Here is an 18,402-nt window from a genome sequence, read left to right on the forward strand (position 1 = left end):
CCCCCCCCCCCCCGGCATTTAAAATGGAACGGTCTGTGTGGGTTGTGCTACCAGAAGGATGGTGGGGGGGTATGATCCATTCACCTCTGTCTTTGGCTGTACCTAAGCCAGTTGTGCCCTTCCCCTCTTCTTCCCATCCACCTTGCACCCGATCCCTCTCCTTCTCTACCCCACAAACAATCATTTACATATTCAGAATGAAACGTCTAGTAGTGATGCATCCTTCCATAATCTATGATTACTTATGTCTCTATCATTTCAAATCATTCTTTTGGTAACAAACATAGTGCCATAATAAACTTTTTTGGAAAGGGAGAGAGTGAAAGAAGGAGTAGGCAGGAGTTGAAAGAGGGAGAGAGGGAATGAATATGAAAGGGATGGGGGTCGAGGTGGAGGAATCAGACAAGGTGATGAATGACAGAGATCCAGTGTATCAAATGAAAACTGCGAGGACAGGGACATAACCGTGAGTGGCAAACTCCAGGGTCTTCAGGGGAGCCCCTATTCTAATTACTTTAACCCCCACACCCCCATTTACTTCAGTAAACAATGCACCATGCTAGATATAGTAGCTGCCCCTTTTTCCCCACCATTACCCTGCCCCATTCTTGCACTGCCACACAACAGACAGACCCAACACACTGAACTCCTTTGGCACAATGAAACACTGAAGTATAATCATATGCTACAGTCAAACTCTTGCATAGGTAGTTGCTCAGTTCTCAGTACAGTTAGCCCCCAGTATCTCTGGAACATCATCAAAATCTTCATCATTGCGTAATAACAAATAAAACAAACAAAAACAAAGCAACAGTTTTGGCAAGTTAACACTCATTTGAGACAAAAATATAAACTAGCAATATGCAAATGAATGTGACCCAAATTGTATTTGACACGGTCTGTGACGTAATTTTAACCCCCCACCCCCAAACATAATTAACACGCCTCCTCCTCCATGTAACATTAAATACCACCATTGAGATGAATCCTGCTCTGCTGGAACACTCGGCTAGACCAGAGTGTCACCAGAGACTAACCACGGCTCAGATGATGACACTTCACTGGGGGGGATAAACTACATCCCGCGCAATGCACTGGAGCCCAGTAGAGGGCGACAAAGAGTAGGCTACATCAGCAGCATATTATCTAAACTCTGATGTAGGCCTAGCTAAGGGTTTGCGGTGACTGGCGAGATATGACCTATACATACAGGCCTAGAAACTGAACATAGCAACATTAGTTTTCACTTGAAAATAAACATGGAAAAACAGGGGGAAATAAAACCAAAAAATCTGTTGTTGAGTGTGGTGAGGTGCCTGGTGCGATGCATCCAGCCATACTGCAAAACAGGCCGTGGTGGTGGAAGGTCAACATGAGCTTTTGTTCATCAACAGAAACAGCAACAATTTATCTAGATAAGCTCAATATGATAGCATAGATAGACCGTTCGGCGTTCCCTTCATGCATATTTGAACAGCAGTTTTCCTGGAAATATGCTATCCCCACCTGAGGAAATGGAGCAAAGATGGCTGCTTCACCAACGCCAGGGTCACCAGTATGTGTAAAACAAACACTGTTGACCATCACAAGAGCTGTATAGTTAGCGAGCTTGGGGGGGGGGGGTGTATGTTAAATGCCACAACGACACGTTATGCACATCCCTATAATCACGGAGATAGGCCTACAGTACATTATGTCATAGCAGTACAAAGCTATGCATCGTATAGCTACAATATCAGAGCTGAGCTAATATGACACTATCTGGCCAGTCAGTGCAGAGTGCTACAGGTGCTAGCTAGCTACAGTACAGGGTCAGAGCTACAGTATTATTGGGCGACACGATCCAATCGATGTAATTTCTTGTATTAGGTCATCGCGAATCTCGTTCACTTGATCAGATACTTTCTCCCAATGCGCTGTAGGCAATTAGCCTGGGGACGGTGTGAGGTTTGATCTCCGCTAGGTATCGCTACACTGCTTTAGTTAGCCGAGATCTTATAGTCTACAACCGCGTCCTGGTGGTGAAGCTGCCATCTCCCACCTTGAGCACGAGACTGAAAGAACAACAACAGAGTCCATCATGGTCGTATTCATTAGTGCACACCGTAGCAAACAGCTTTGCAGCGGAAAACGTGTTAGACAAGTTCAGGGATAGTCCCTCCCGTTCCGAGCTGTTTGCTTCCGTTTGGATCCTAGTGAATATGACCCATCGCATCTGAGTACAGTACAACTAAACATAGTTATACAGACAGACAGTGGAGAGGGGACCTGGATGGACAGTGGGGTGGAAGACAGAGAATTGGCAGCAGGGGACGCAATCAGGGCGGTAGGACCAGAGCGTGAGAGCAGTAGACGAAGAAGTAGCAGAGCACAAGAAGAGTAGTCATCAAAGGAGTAGTAGAGTAGTTGTAGTATCAGGGGAAGTTCATCGCATAGTTCATCTCTGGTAGATTTGGTGGTGTTTGTATCTTATTTATCTAAGAAAACATTGTTCAATGTGTATCTTGCAATCCTATTTTTTTTTTCGTTATTCCTTTTTTATTATCCCAAAACAAAATATAGATCTTTTTTTTAATATAATCCTGCTCTTTTTTATTTTTTATTAGTTGCATATAACATAAATATTTTTTGTTTCCTCTCGATTTTGTTAATTTTTTCAATTCCTAGCCCTCTTTTTTTACGGAGGGGGTGGGGTGAGGGCTTGCAGAAGTAGACTCATGCAGAATAGTCATGCTGGTAAACAAAGTAATAAAAATGCATTTTCACTTTTTTCCCGGAATTGTTTATCAAAGTTCACCCTGTTCCCGCTATTTTCTCGCACTTCCTTGTGAACCTTTCTGATCCCCCCAGAGGTGCAGTGCTCTTTGATCATCCTCCTTTCTACAGAAAGGAGAGAGACCTTTACAGTAGCCACTCTCTCAACGAGCAGTTGACCATTTGTTATCTTGACACTTGCAAATAGTTACCAATTGGATATTTTTGAAAAAGGTTGATGTGACAATGATTGTTTGGTTTAAAAAATAAAGTCTCTCTGGTCTCTCTCTCCATCCTTTTGTTCTCTACGTTTCGTTCTTCAGGTTTTTTCGATCATGCCATGCAGTTTGCTACGGAGGAGGAGCAATGCTGAGATGCAGAGGGGTGGAGATAAAGAGAGGGAGAGATTGAGAGCGAGAAAGTGAGGGCAATGTATGTCCTTGTTTTCCAGCTGTCGCTTCCGTTCTTGGCATGCGCGTTGTGGTCATGCTTCCAGTGTCTCTCCTTTGGCGTCCTCCTCAACTCTTCAGCACACACACGCGCACACGCACACACACACTGGTTTTCTTTAGGTCCAAATCCTTCAAAGTGGTCGATGAGTAGATCTGTTAGGGTCAGCCGACACACTCTCATGCAACACGAGTCAGCATCAGTCAGTCAGGGAGTGTATCGTATTTCAGATCTACGCACAGGTTTATATGAAATGGCCAATGGCCTGGTATACTATATGCCTGGTTGCTCTACTATTGGGGCCCATAATTCAGCATCTTCTGAAGTGTGTCTCTTGTGAGAGGTAAGAGGAGGGCTGTCAATCAATGAAAACAGTCCAACAAGTGTGACTGACTGAACATAAGAAGGTAGTGTCACCATAGTGGGCCGACTCAAGAGTCACTGGACGCAATGGTTGTTCAGCCTCATAGCTTTGCATAGTGTTTGGCTGTAAAACAGTAGAATTACTGTTATGTAAATGTATTTTGCCATTGGCTAGCACCTGGCTCTCCTTTTCTGTAGTCACATCCACGCTGACTATGTTGAGTAATCTCAGACCACTGCAGTAGTTTGTTTATATAGCCTACCCTACCATATGTCCGATCTTTGAAGTACTAAATAGGAAGATTTAAAAACAATTGAATATACTATATCTGAGAGCCGGTAAGATGTAATTTGTCTAAGGGAACATTTGACAGTGGGTTAAAGCATACATTGTCTATGACACAGTTGGATGACAACCAAGTTGTGGAACATTGTCCTACTATCCCATAACCCTTTGGCTCTTTCCTAGGGGCATTCTGTTCTATTGTTTGTTTCTTTTATTGTTTTTCTGGGATTTCCATGTCAATGACTTAGTATAATAAGACTCTGTAAAGTATGCTGACATAAGGTATGTGTTTCAGTGTGATGCTTTTCCAGGTACTCAGAGTCACTGTAAGTAAGTCTGTCACATTGGTCTGGAGTTTGTTTTCTAAGGGATGGTGCTGATTGAGGAGTCCACAGGAACGAAGGATGCTTCTGGCGTGGAGGGATGAACAAATCTTTTTGACTCTCTTTGTCTTCTATCATCCGCTCATCATCGCCTTCAGTTCTCTCTTTCTTTCGTTCTCTCGCTCTCTCTCCTTTTTTTTCTCTCTCTTTCTCCGGTTACGTATCCCTTCAGCCTACAGTGAATCCAGTAGGGAGTTCTGGGTGAATTGTGTCCTAAGGTTGTTCCTCTTCTTGGACAGAAAGGGACATTTTAGAAACTCAACACTGGAAAAAAAGAGGAGAGAAACAAGGAGAAGAATCAGTGGAAGTTCCAGCAAACCTAGAAAATCAACCAGCTACGACTGGATGTGTAAAAACCTACATGATCCAGGGTAGTTTAGTTGATATGATTAACCTAAAATGAGCTTGAATGGGAGTTTGAATTCATTTCACATTTTCAATTGTTATAGTCAAGTGTTTGATTGTATGACTGGATGGGTTTACTTATGATGAGTACAACTGTTCAAAGCAAATTATTCAACTGATCGATAGGCGATAAAGCAAAATAAATACCTGTTTTTTGAAAAGCACATCTGGCATGCATGTACACAAGATACGAAAAGGCAGAAAAGCCTGTAAGTTTTGCACAGACACACACACAGACACCAATACAATTGGCGTGGGTGGTTTCAGTTCTTGTGGGCTGTTAGGTCTGCTGGTGTTTGCCTACCTCTTAATTCATTGGTTAGTCATAATCCAATAGGGTGCTTTTCCAGGAAAAAGGACAGAGTCAGTCATTTTGAGGTCAATCCCATACAGGACTACAGCCCACCAGGAATGTTAGTTTAGCTTAACACAGACCAAGAGCTGAGAGCACTTCAGAAACTATTCATACCCTTTGACTTTTTCCACATTTTGTTGTGTGACAGCCTGAATTTAAAATGGATCAAATTGGGATTTTGTGTCATTGGCCTACACACAATACCCCTTAATGTCAAAGTGGAATGATGTTTTTAGAACATTTTACAAATTAATAAAAAATGAAATGCTGAAATGCCTTGAGTCAATAAGTATTCAACCCCTTTGTTATGTCAAGCCTAAATAAGTTCAGGAGTAAACATTTGCTTAACAAGTCATATAATACGTTGCATGGGCTCACTCTGTGTGCAATAATAGGGTTTAATTATCTGTAAGGTCCCACAGTTTGAGTAGTACATTTCAAACAGATTCAACCACAAAGACCAGGGAGGTTTTCCAAATTGGTAGATGGTAAAAAAAAGACATTGAATTTCCCTTTGAGCGTGGTGAAGTTATTGACTACACTTTGGATGGTGTGTCAATAGACCCAGTCAGTACAAAGACACAGGGATCCTTCCTAACTCAGTTGCCGGAGAGGAAGGAAACAGCTCAGGGATTTCACCACGAGGCCAATGGTGGCAGTTACAGAGTTTAATGGATATGATAGGAGAAAAGTGAGGATGGATCAACAAAATTGTAGTTACTCCACAACACTAACCTAAATGACAAAGTGAAAAGAAGGAAGCCTGTACAGAATAAACATATTCCAAAACATGCATCCTGTTTGCAATAAGGCACTAAAGTAAAACTGCACAAAATTTAGCAAAGAAATGTACTTTGTGTCCTTAATGCAACGCGCTATGTTGTGGGCAAATCCAACACACACATCACTGAGTACCACTCTTCATATTTTCAAGCATTGTGGTGGCTGCAATCTGGTTATGGGTGTGCTTGTCATCGGCAAGGACTAGGGAGTTTTTTGGGGGGATCAAAATAAATGGACTGGAGCTAAGCAGGCACTGGGAGACAAATTCACCTTTTAGCAGGACAATAATCTAAAACACAAGTCCAAATATACACTGGAGTTACTTGCAAAGACAACATTCAATGGTCCCGAGTGGCCTACAGTTTTGGATTAAAATGAGTTGAAAATCTTGAAAATGGCTGTCTAGCAATGATCAACAACCAACTTGACAGAGGTGAACGATTTTTAAAAGAATAATCTGCAAATATTGTATAATCCAGTTGTGCAAAGCTCTTAGAGATTTACCCAGAAAGACTCACAGTTCGCTGCCAAAAGGGATTCTAACATGTATTGACTCATGGGGTATGAATACTTATGTAAATGACATATTTCTGTATTTTATTTTAAATGAATTTGCAAAAAAATCTAAAAACAGGTTTTCACTTTGTCTTTATGGGGTATTGTGTGCAGATGGGTGAGATTTTTTATATCTAATGCATTTTGAATTCAGGCTGTAACACAACAAAATGTGGAATAAATCAAGGGGTGTGAATACTTTATGAAGGCAGCCTACACACACACACACACACACACACACACACACACACACACACACACACACACACACACACACACACACACACAGATAGGCAACATGGAGGAAAAAATGAGACATGAAACAGCGCGAAGCACGGAAGCACAAGACACACACGCAAACACAAAACACAGTTACACACACACACACACACACACACTGCGAAAACACAGAGCGAAACAGCACACAGAAGACAAAACACATTCTTACACTGAGAAGTGATCAGCTGCCTTCCTCCTCTCATTTAGTATTTTTCTTTCTTCCTCAAACTGTCCTCCATTTCATGGTTCTTCCTTTGATGACAATCCTTTTTTAATATACAGTTCCTACTCCCCCCCCCCCCAAAACATCATACGTAATGTCTGACAGTCTTTCTGTCCATTTCCTATCCTCGGGAGACGTTTGTAATCCACCTTTAGGGAAGATGGAACTTTAACGTTTATGGTGGGGTTCTTTTCATTTTCCCCAAAGTCTGTTGTTTCATTTTGGGGTTTTGTAATGGAAGCAGTAGAGATAGCACATCTCAAAATACCAATTAAAAAAAGAATAGGAGAAGGTGGAGAGGTCGAGATGGGGTGAAACGTGTGTGTCGGAGGGAGAGGAGAGTGGAGGGATAAAACAATCTCAGAATCACATAACAGGGTACATACTGTAGGTGAGCTGGGATGAGGACACAGGACATACAATATTTACAGGTCCATACATACAGTAGAGAGGAAGCAAAACATTTCAAACCTTCTCTCTGTTCGGCTCTGATAGACATTACGTCTGGAAGCACTGATTTAAACCAACATAGAGAGAAATATACCTGAGTTGTGAATGGAGGGAGACTGATGAAGAGAGGGAAAGGGGAAATGTGGAAAAGGGGGAAGACAGAGGTGTAGTCAAAAACATTGCACTGATGATATTATTAAATTAATTTCTACTTCAGTTGATGGCTAGACTACAAACATCCTCCATTTTAGCATCTTAAAGTAATTCTCCATTCTTAGGATTGGTAAAAAAGTGGCTAAAAAACTTCTTCCCAGAGTTTTTTTTTTATCTGCAATGATTGAACAAGAACATGCTATGATACACAGACCTGAACATCACTCTACTAACTGAAACTACTAACTAAACCATCAACTTGCCCATCAATAATGAGCAAAATAACCACCTATCACAACAACCTCTACTGATCCATTCTAGAATGTCACATGCTCACCTCCTACTGCTTGTCAAAGAGCAGCACCCTCCTGTCCCAGTGACAATGGGGGAAAATTCACCACCCATCGGGGCACAGACGATATCTATTCCACGTTGTGCCCAGTGGGTATTGACTATTCCTATCCCCTATAATAGGGCTCTGGTCAAAAGTAGTGCACTATATAGGGACTAGGGTGCCATTTCAGATGCATCAAAGTACTAAATAGGGAGCAGGGTGCCATTTCAGATGCAGCAAAGCACTAAATAGGGAGTAGGGTGCCATTTAAGATGCAGCAAAGCACTAAATAGGGAGTAGGGTGCCATTTAAGATGCAGCAAAGCACTAAATAGGGAGTAGGGTGCCATTTAAGATGCAAACTAAGTTTAAAAAATGTGCAGGATGCACAAGGATGTAGCATAAGTATTTTTGTTGAGTCATGTATCTGTCTGTAGCCTACGGTTGGTTACGTGTGAATTCTACCTCCAGGGGGGAAGTATAGTCTATTTGTAGATTGTTAGTGACAGTTGAGGTTCGTTTTGCTATCTTCTTTGACTCAATATGTGTCCTAAACTAATAACCTGTAACCTGGGATATGATGTGCATTTAAATGTTACTTCGTTTTGCTACACCTTGTGGTTACTTATTATCAAAAGAAAGGATCACTAATAATGTAGATGTTGTGTGAGCTTTCCCTTCACATAGGGGAGGTTAGGGGAATTTGGGACCTGCTCAAAAGTAGTAACGTCTGTTACTTTCAAACGCTAAACCCCTAAATGTTGGGTATGTACTGTATCTCAGGATATTTCAAGCAAGAGGGGGCCAGGAGAGGATGGACTGATGGAACAAGAGAGAGGGAGAACAGAGAGGAGAGAAAGTGATGAAGTGTGTTGAAAAGTCTGTCAGGTTTGGGTGGTCTTTGGCCGATGTGGTTTCACCGGAGGGGCAATTGAGTTTTGAAGACGTTTTCTGATTAACGTGGAAAAAGGAAGAAGTAGATGATTTTTTTCTCTAATATTAATTCACAGTTACTGCTTCTTTTTGCATATACCTGATAAGCACTGGGCTCTCAGAATAGTTCTCTGTAAAAAGATAACAAAAATTAGAAATCATAAAGTAATTATTATTACCAGTTAGTCTAGTAAGGTCTATAAGAAATAACAGAGCAGCTACACAAGACCACTGGTTACCCTTCCCCATCCTTAAAAAATACAACTTTCCCAAACCCCCTCCCCATTAGGGTACCAATGGTCTCTTCCGCCCTATAACATCTTAACATGCATATATAAGCTCAACTCTTCTCAGACAAAACTGTGAGAGGCGAGTAGTTTTTCCCCCTAATAGCATGCTGTTAGTCTATATGTTGTGTATAGAAATATACACATTCATATGCACTTAATATATACAGTAAATATATACACAATCATTAAGCTCATGATCAAATCTGATGTCTTCTCAAATCATATTTCCTTGATTTTGAATATAGACATATCAATTCCTTATTGCTTGCAATGGAACCCCATGCAGATTGAAATAAGTCAAAACTTTACAACTGTACAGAACATTTGGACCAATAACAGGTATAAGAAGAATTCCTATAATTAAAGAACAAACACCCAAAGCACTAGATCAAGGGAGAAGACAGGGGAGGAAGGGAGGGATGTAGGGATGAAGAGAGAACATTTGAAAATATTGATTTTGTAGTTTGTAGACTGGTGTCTGGGTGTCAGCAAAACCATATATAGGGAATATATCTATGTATACTACCATATATAACTATATTATCATATATATTACTCTAGTGCAAGTTGGGGTGAATTCCATTTATATTATATCAACTCTGGAGGTGAATAAAAATGCAAACCATGAATTGAAAACAATCCGACATTTAATATAATAGGCCATTTTCAATTAATGAATTGAGATTCAATGCATCTCCTGAATTGACTGCAATCAAAATGGAATCCACACCAACCATAGTTACAGGTCAAGCTGTCACCCTCCCTGACACTCCCACCTCAAACTCAAACTCTACACAGATGAAGGCTTTTCAGATTCTCGCGCACTACTATTAGATTAGCATGGTCCCAGATCTGTTTGTGCTGTCTAGCCAACTCCTATGTCATTGGCAAGCTAATGTGACAATGAGTGACAAAGACTTGGTAATAGAGCACGAACCGACTGGCAATCAGGTCTACTATTGGATAAGTACAGATGCAGATATGGAGCTATGTCATGTGACTCACGACAACAGTTCATATTCTAATCTAATAAACGTCAAACCTCCTCACAGAATCACTTGAGCCTGTAGAGGATACAGTTCTCAACCTAATGAGTCCTGAGCTTTGAATTATCTAACGGTTTTGTCTTACTGTATTTTTTTTGTTGCTTCGCTCGCTAAACGAGGTTGCCCTAATAGCCTTTTTAGCTTAACGCTATCTAGAGTGTATACAGTCCACACCTGTATATGGCTAATGCTAATGTTGGTCATAGAGAATGCCCTTTCTGCGAAATGTGAAAAGATTTCACCTTCAGTCCTTACACAACCCTCTGTCTCTAGTGAGAGAGGAGCAGGTGGCAGAGTGAGAGATGAGGAGGGGGAGAAATGGGAATGTCAAACCCCAAAAAATCACATAAAATCAAACTGACAAGTTTCAAGCAACAGAACTGGATACAACCAGTTAGAGACATACGCATTCCCTTAATAGATTGCAACATTCGATGCCAATAAATATCAATAATAAAATCGACGGTAACATTGGAAAATACAAAAATAAACATTTCTGTAAATCAACCGCTTAAATGAAAATATACAATCCATAAGAATGACAATAATTTAAATGTCGACATTGGGTATATCAAGATAGAATGTTTTTAACATTGTCACTATAACCTCGTCATCTTCTACATTTCAACAAACAATTTCAAAAGAAATCAGGATTTTAAGAAGTTTTGGTCTCTTTTTTTCTAATGTCTGGTATGGAGGGAAAACATTTGTCCTCCTTCAACACTTAATTTTCCCTCCTTTTTTCCCAGAAAACAGTGAGAAAGAAAGGAATGATCTGTAATTCTGATGAATTGGCACTCTTGCATCTTGGGCCAGAGGTAGATGCATGTCTGTGCACACAAAACCACACAACTCCCATGTGTGCCACAGATATACAGCATACAGCACATCTCCATAGGATTAACTATACATAGATACAAATATATTTCTATACATTGCATATTTCTATATATGTATATTGCCTTTTTTGTTCATTTTGTCATTGATTCGTTCTGTTCTTCTACCAAGCGCTGTCAGTCCATCCTCCATTCACGGTGCCCTCTTTTTATTTGAGGTGCGATGGTTCAGCAGCCAGGACCGGGAGGTGGGGGGTGGGAGGAGGGTCAAAAAGGACAAAAGAGAAAAAGAAAAAAGAAAACTGAAAAAATCACTACACTCAAATCATAAGAGTCATTGTGAGTGTGGCAATGTGGTGAAATGCTCGATACAGGAAGACAACGAAGGATTGAGGAAGTGGAGGGAGATCGTTGATGAAGATGAAAAAGACCGAAACTGATCTCTCGTCTAACGGGTGACCCGAAGCCACTTCTGATTATAGCCAAACCCTCCTGACACTGACATGTGCAGGCTGTATAGTTTGATAAGTGTACAGATTGATTTCTGAAGAGCCATATTTAGAAAAAGAGAAAGAAGCTACATTTAATTTCACGCACCTGCATACAAGAGGGCAGGCAGGGCCGGTATATGGTCAATGATGAGAAATACTGATCTCTGCTTCGGTGGCCCCGCCCCTTTTACTGCTCCCGACCAATGGGAATGAGAGAGTCCACCCCCCACCCCTTCTTCTCTACCACCCCTAACCCCGCCCCCTAGAGAAAGAAGAGAGAATCCCTCCATCCCTTCTAATCCTCACAACCATTATAAAAATAGTTTGTTATTATGTCCAACCTCTCTGCGGGTTAGGATGCTACTCGGAACCTCTTCTTTAAAACAATGATGGTTGTTGTTCAGGCTTTCATCAGAGTCTGTGTATTGCACAAAAGCCCCAGAACGCTTCGCGTTCTCTCCAGCTCTCTAAATGGCACTGATAATATCAATAATGATAATAATAATAGTAGTGAATGAACGCTAGAATAATACAACTCTCTAGCACCCCCCCCCCCCCCCCAGCTTTTAAAATGATACATTGCTGTTTGATCGATCGGTGAGTCTCTATAAGTGTGTGTGTATGATAAGGTCTATTTTCAGCGCACAGGAACACATTAAACGGTCCAATGAGTCAACTCCCCTGGGAGATCTAGCACTAACCAGTACATGGCTTGTTTTATGGGTGATACTGAAAAATACCTTTCTTATTTTGGGCTTGCCTCTTTTCTTTTCAAAGATTTTCTGTTAAATATAAGAATTTCTTTGTGTGATTTTTATTCCTACTGTTTTTCGTTCGATTTTTTCTTCAAAAAACAAATGCATGCATTTTAGTATATATTAGATATTTTGTTGGTGTTAGTTAGTGTAAGTGTGTTCTTCTCCCAAATACAAGAGGTGTGTGTGTGTGTGTGAGTGGATGGGTTTGCTGTTGAGGCTTGATGACGTGTGGGAGGTGTAGAGTATTAGAAGAAGTCTCATTTGACTAAGGAGCTCTTTAGGATTAGTGGTAATATGGAGTGCAAGAACAGCACACATTTAGTATAATACAGGGAGGCCTGCTATTGTAGCTCACTACATTATTTATCAGTCTAAATCGCTAACCTACACTCAATCCCTGTTAATAAGGCAGGTGTGTGAGAGTATACGTGTGTGCGTGTTTGTGAGAGAGAGAAAGAGAGAGAGAGTATACGTGTGTGTGTGTGTGCGTTGATGAGTGTGTGTGTGCGTGTGTGTGTGTTCTCATTGCTCCATCAGGTGTAACATTGCTGGAGACTAACACCGAATATCTCTTAACATTTTGCTTCGGCTTAACATATTGCACGTTGCATGTGGTGGGAAAGTGCATGTAGTCTTAGAATGAATAGCAAAAATATCCACTAAGTCCCTTATACACTGGATGCCCGCCTCTACCTGGCTTTCAATAAAGAACATTATTACATGTGGCTAAATGGCACCCCCTACAGTTCATTATCATTATCACTATAGGACTAATATCAGTACTGGGATTACAGTGGTATTGGTATGTCTCTCTTTCCTGATGCTCCTTCTGTAGTTGACTTGTTGGCTTGCTTCTCCACATCATGACGCTACAAAATGGAGGGGATGGGGGAGTGACAGCGGCGGAGGTTGGTTCCCGGGGGCTCGAAAGGGTTGGTGATGGGGGTGAGGCGCATGGGGGCTCCTGACATGCCGGAAATGTTATTGAGGCTGTGGGACTTCTCATAACCTGTCGCTGTGGTGACCGGGTTGTCATGTTTACAGGGTTACATTAGGTTAGAGGTCAAGAGGTTACCGTAGAGGTGACAGAGGTTATCAACAGTGGTGTTTTGGGGAAAGTAGTATTTGGGTTAAAAATAGTTTAAATGCAGGACATTTGGTACAAAATAAATATTAAGTAAAATTGCATAAATGTTTGTGGTTAATTTAAATGTTTTAATGATTATTATGTTATTTGTTCATGTTTAAGGAGGACATGGATATCATTTGGATGACAAAGATGTGGTGTTAAAATATATAATGGGTTAGAAATAGCAAAGAATAACAATTGTTATGAATAAAAAGGTTTCAAAAACAAAAACAATTAAAACCCAAATCAAGTCAAATCAACAGTTAAACCAAAAATTCAAATCAAGTTTTAAGGCCAAAGTAAACAAACAGACAGACAAGGGACAGAGAGAAAGACAGACAGAGACAGACAGACGGGAGAGACAGGACAAAACAGGAAAATGAGTTATGAAAATATGTCATCAAAATCTTGCCACATCAATACAAAATGGTGCTCTCTGTCAGTAGTGCCAGCATACACAGTACAACACAGTAAAGTACAACACAGTAGAGTACAGTGGAATATAGTAGAGGGGAGAGTACTGATGGATAAAACAGCTGGTGTCAAGCTCCAGTGACTTTTAGCTCCCTCTGGCACACACAAAGAGAGGGAAGAACACTCATGTGTCTCTTAGAAAAAGGAGAGAGAGAGAGAGGGCAGACTCAGCATCCAGATGTTTTAGCCTCCAACACTGAATTCTAAACCTCCAGACAGACAGAGGGACAGACAGACAGACAGGGCAACAGTACATACAGTCAAAGCTCTATTCAGCACCTCCCCAGAATAACAACGTGACCAACTTGGACCTGGTGAAGTCGTCAGGATTTGGGAACAGAAACATAAGCAGAACATTTACTGTGTGTGTGTGTGCTGTCTGAAGACCGTATGAAAACACTGACAGCTTCACCGGGCCCAACAGAACCTGGCTGCCTCTCCCTTATTCACCCTTTACACCTACCTCTCAGAGCCCCCATCACAGTAGTAATGATCTCGTATTAGTTTGACCTTTCGATCAAAACAAATCAAATGAATAAGATCATATTTGACTGTCCAGAGGTGACCTGATCAGAGATCAGCACTCCTACTCTGAGACGGTTTGTGAATGCAGGACCATACTTCCTCTCATGGTCCAAGCCTGCCTTCTTCCCTTCCTCCTCCTCCTCCTCCTCCTTCCCAGCGATGTAGTAGAACGCAAACATAAAACACAGTTTTTGCACCTTTTCATGTTGTGGTTAGCCTCTATGCACATATTATTATGCTAGATTAGGGTCTGAATTTGCATTACTCCCAACTAGTCATTGTGGCTGGAGTTCAGAATGTAGTTTTTGTCACTACTGTACATCTCTGCTTCCTCAGCATTTCCAACAACTCGTGTCGGTCTGTTTGACATTTTTAGAGAACAGATGTCATTAACCTGGAGAATGATCAGGTAGGGTCAAATATATCAAGGCTTGACACAAGCTCAAGCTGTTGTTGCATCTTCCAAAATCTCACACCACCCCTTTAAGGGTGAGCCTAAATTCAACCACCTTTTAAGAGTGAGCCAAATTCTAACACCATCCCTTTCAGAGTGAGCCAAAGGTCGCATTCCCCTGCTCGGACGTTGCATGCATCAACCAATGGTTGCGTGCCACATCATTGGCGGTGCTGTCAGCAACATCTGAGCAGGGGAACATGACCAATATCTAACACCACCCCTTTAAGAGCAAGCCAAAATCTAACACCACCCCTTTAAGAGTGAGTCTCTCTCTTTTCAGATACAATTTAGACTAAACTTTGTGTGTGTCTGTGTTTGTTGTGAAGTTACAATAGAGCAGCAATCTGGATATAAACCTCCCCACACATGACCAAGCAGTAGAATCCTCAGGTTAGGTGGCATAATAGGTTAGGTTTGATCATCCTCTGTTCTCTAAACTCAAAGCAGCCATATCTCCTCCTAAGGTGTCCTTTCTTTGTGTTGTTTTTGTTGTCGTGAATGACTTTGTTCCATCGTTACTGGTAATAGAGAATGTGTTCCCGGGCAGGAGAATGAATGAGGGCGGAAAGACAGTCACAGCACATGTCATCAAACATGAAATTGGGATCCAATTCAATCAATCACAGATAAAGAGAAACCACACCGTGGTTTACGCTGTATACAAGGTCTCACAGACATTGTCATTGGATATTTTGATTTCGTAAAACCACATCTACCCTTAAAATACAGCATCAACATTCTGTATGAAACCTGCAGACCTGCTGAAATAAACAGCATAGACCAGCATAAATTTCAAGCTGGTCTATGCTGGTCCATACTGGTCAGTGCTGGTCGGATGCTGGTCTGACCAGCATGTTCTGGTTCTGCTGGCGGACCAGTGTGGTCTAGCTGGTTATGCTGGCAGACCAGCCTTTGTTGTGTTTCCGTTCTGTTTTCGCTGATGACCAGCCTTCATTGTGTTTTTGCTGGTGACCAGCATAAGCTGAAGCCAAAACCAGCATCAAGTGACATTTAAGCTGGCTTACAAAGAGATGTTTAATTCCTATTGGAATCCAACCAGAGTGGATTCCCACAGTCTGCACTCAGAATGACTGCCAGGGTTTTGAAGATGAGGGTTGTTCAAAATTGTGACGCAGTTGTCAAGTCAACACGTCCGTCAGTGCTGCTGTGAACCGCATCACAAGAGACGTCCCAAATGGGAGATGTATATATATATATATATTTTTTTTAAAATCTCAACGTTTGAGTTGCTTTGTGAATCACTAAATTAGCTCGATGTGATTTTACTGCACCGCTGCTCATTGCATCCGAGTTGCTTCTTGACATAGGCGTTTCAAAGAGCTGTCAGTCAAGTTGAGCTCATGAATATAAGCTCCCCACCCACTCATCATGTCTTTTAAAACTTCCTGGTAGTTAGCCATGAGAGAAAAGGTACTTTTCAGAATGACTGTTCAGGACCGTTGGGTGCCATGTAGAACCCTTTGATTTGTCTCTTTAGGGGAACCTTTCGATTTCCATTTAGAGCCCTCTCATTAAGAACCCTCTGGTTCCCGGTAGAACTGATGACAGGTTCTACAGTTATACTTATAGGATACTACAGATGTGCCTGAAGTATCCTATAAGTATAAGTTACCTGCTACTGAGTTGCAGTAAACATACAGTGGGGACATACTTGTTAACATAAGCAAGCATTTAATGTTAAATGGGTTCTCATGCACAAAATGTGTATCAGCCAATGAAAAGTGTTTATTTACTTGCATGTGACGCAAAATTGTACTGGTCCCATCAGATAACATAGCACATGTTAGCCCTATACTAACCTCAACAAATCGTACTGATTATGTCCTGGCACAACTTCTTCATCAACCTATAAAAGATCTTAGACTTTATATCGACTGACCAATGTCATTTCTTAACCCTGGACACTAGAGGGATATTTTAAACCTACAAATTCGAGATTTACTACTGTAACAAAATGTTGTGTGCCAATATTGCAGTGATGCATCCTTGATTAGGCTACTAGCTACTACTAACGTAAGACACCCTTTTCACGTTTTCGCATATATGACAAAACCCGGCGTTTTTGTTTACCAGTTTCACACACATCCATGTGCTTTTATGGGGAAAATATAAATGAGGTCCTTACAACAACAAAAACCTGTTCACTGCCGGTCCTTGATGCTCGATTCAAAATGCATGTGATGAAGTGGATGATTCTAATAATGCACAGCCTACTAAACATTGTAGCCCTACATTTAGGTGTACACGTCCATGTAATATAGCCTATGCAATATGATTATTAGACAATAGCAGTGTGTTCGTGTGCAGGCTGAAGAAGGTAGCTCCTTATTAAATTCAATCATAATCTTAATTGTCAAACTGTTGTCTGTACGTCCCTTTTCAACACAATAGCAGTGCTTGACTTGGGCAGGAGCTCACCAGAACTGAGTACTTGCACCTCAAATGTTCTAATGCTTGAGTTCCTGCACCCCTTACCAAATATTAGCTCAAAAGTATTGTACAGTTCCTGTGTAACGGATGTGAAATGGCTAGCTAGTTAGCGGGTACGCGCTAGTAGCATTTCAATCAGTTACGTCACTTGCTCTGAGACTTTAAGTAGGGTTGCCCCTTGCTCTGCAAGGGCCGTGGCCTTTGTGGAGCGATGGGTAACGATGCTTCGTGGGCGACCGTTGTTGATGTGTGCAGAAGGTCCCAGGTTCGCGCCCGTGTCGGAGCGAGGGGACGACGTAAAGTTTATATCTGTGACATTGATGCTGTTGACCCGGATCACTGGTTGCTGCGGAAAAGGAGAAGGTTGAAAGGGGGGGAGTGTAACGGATGTGAAATGGCTAGCTAGTTAGCGGGTACGCGCTAGTAGCATTTCAATCAGTTACGTCACTTGCTCTGAGACTTTAAGTAGGGTTGCCCTTTGCTCTGCAAGGGCCGCGGCCTTTGTGGAGCGATGGGTAACGATGCTTCGTGGGCGACCGTTGTTGATGTGTGCAGAGGGTCCCTGGTTCGCGCCCGTGTCGGGGCGAGGGGACGACGTAAAGTTATACTGTTACACCTGCACTTAAATATATACAGTACCGGCACCCAAAATGAGTACCGGCACCTATTTTAGTCCAAGTCAAGCACTAAACACTAACACAATACATGTAAATCAACATTTCAAAAGGGGGGGAAACTCATGTGAGATTCAAACCGTTGCCACAATCTGTGACAATTACGTGGACTAGGCACTTTACACAGAGAGCAATTTGACCAGTCAGTCAAATACACGTGATAGTTGCTTTGACGATCAGATCTTTTGGACTTAGTTATGTTAAGGACACTTCCATCCATGAACAAGTGTTGGAACGCGTCCAACTACTTTGACGATTTTAATTGGCTGACGCACCTGTGCCAGGATATAATCAGTACCACCTGTTGAAGTTAGCATAGGGTTAATTTGTACCATGTTATCTGGTGGGACCAGCTACAATTTAGCGTTTGATCACATGCAAGTAAATCAACGCTTTTCATTGGCTGATATGCATTTTGTGCATGAGAACCCATTTAACTTTAGACGCTTGCTTTTTTACAGTTGAATTAAGGTGTTATTGTTGTAAAATGACTTGTTTACCTTACTTTCAAAGCACTTTGAAATGTAGGTGGGGGCAATGTGCTGGTGAGGCTCATTAGCATATTT

At 41.5% G+C, this 18,402-nt stretch overlaps 1 protein-coding gene across 7 annotated transcripts in view; it reads right to left on the reverse strand.

Annotated features, from left to right (window-relative positions):
- The window catches only part of LOC129855672 (potassium voltage-gated channel subfamily C member 1-like), a 116,279-nt gene continuing 97,877 nt past the window's right edge, over nucleotides 1–18,402 (reverse strand). For 2 of the 7 annotated variants that reach the window (XM_055923580.1, XM_055923577.1), the window contains one exon: nucleotides 1–4,500. In XM_055923580.1, the coding sequence (XP_055779555.1) occupies nucleotides 4,487–4,500 (14 nt within the window). In that variant the 3' untranslated portion in view covers nucleotides 1–4,486. Of the gene's footprint in view, nucleotides 4,501–10,724; nucleotides 11,083–11,919; nucleotides 13,142–18,402 lie in introns of those variants that run through there. The other 5 variants (XM_055923582.1, XM_055923579.1, XR_008759535.1 and 2 more) reach the window with 4 other exon arrangements.

The sequence above is a fragment of the Salvelinus fontinalis genome, chromosome 5 (assembly GCF_029448725.1).
Source record: "Salvelinus fontinalis isolate EN_2023a chromosome 5, ASM2944872v1, whole genome shotgun sequence".
NCBI classification, from domain to species: Eukaryota; Metazoa; Chordata; class Actinopteri; order Salmoniformes; family Salmonidae; genus Salvelinus; species Salvelinus fontinalis.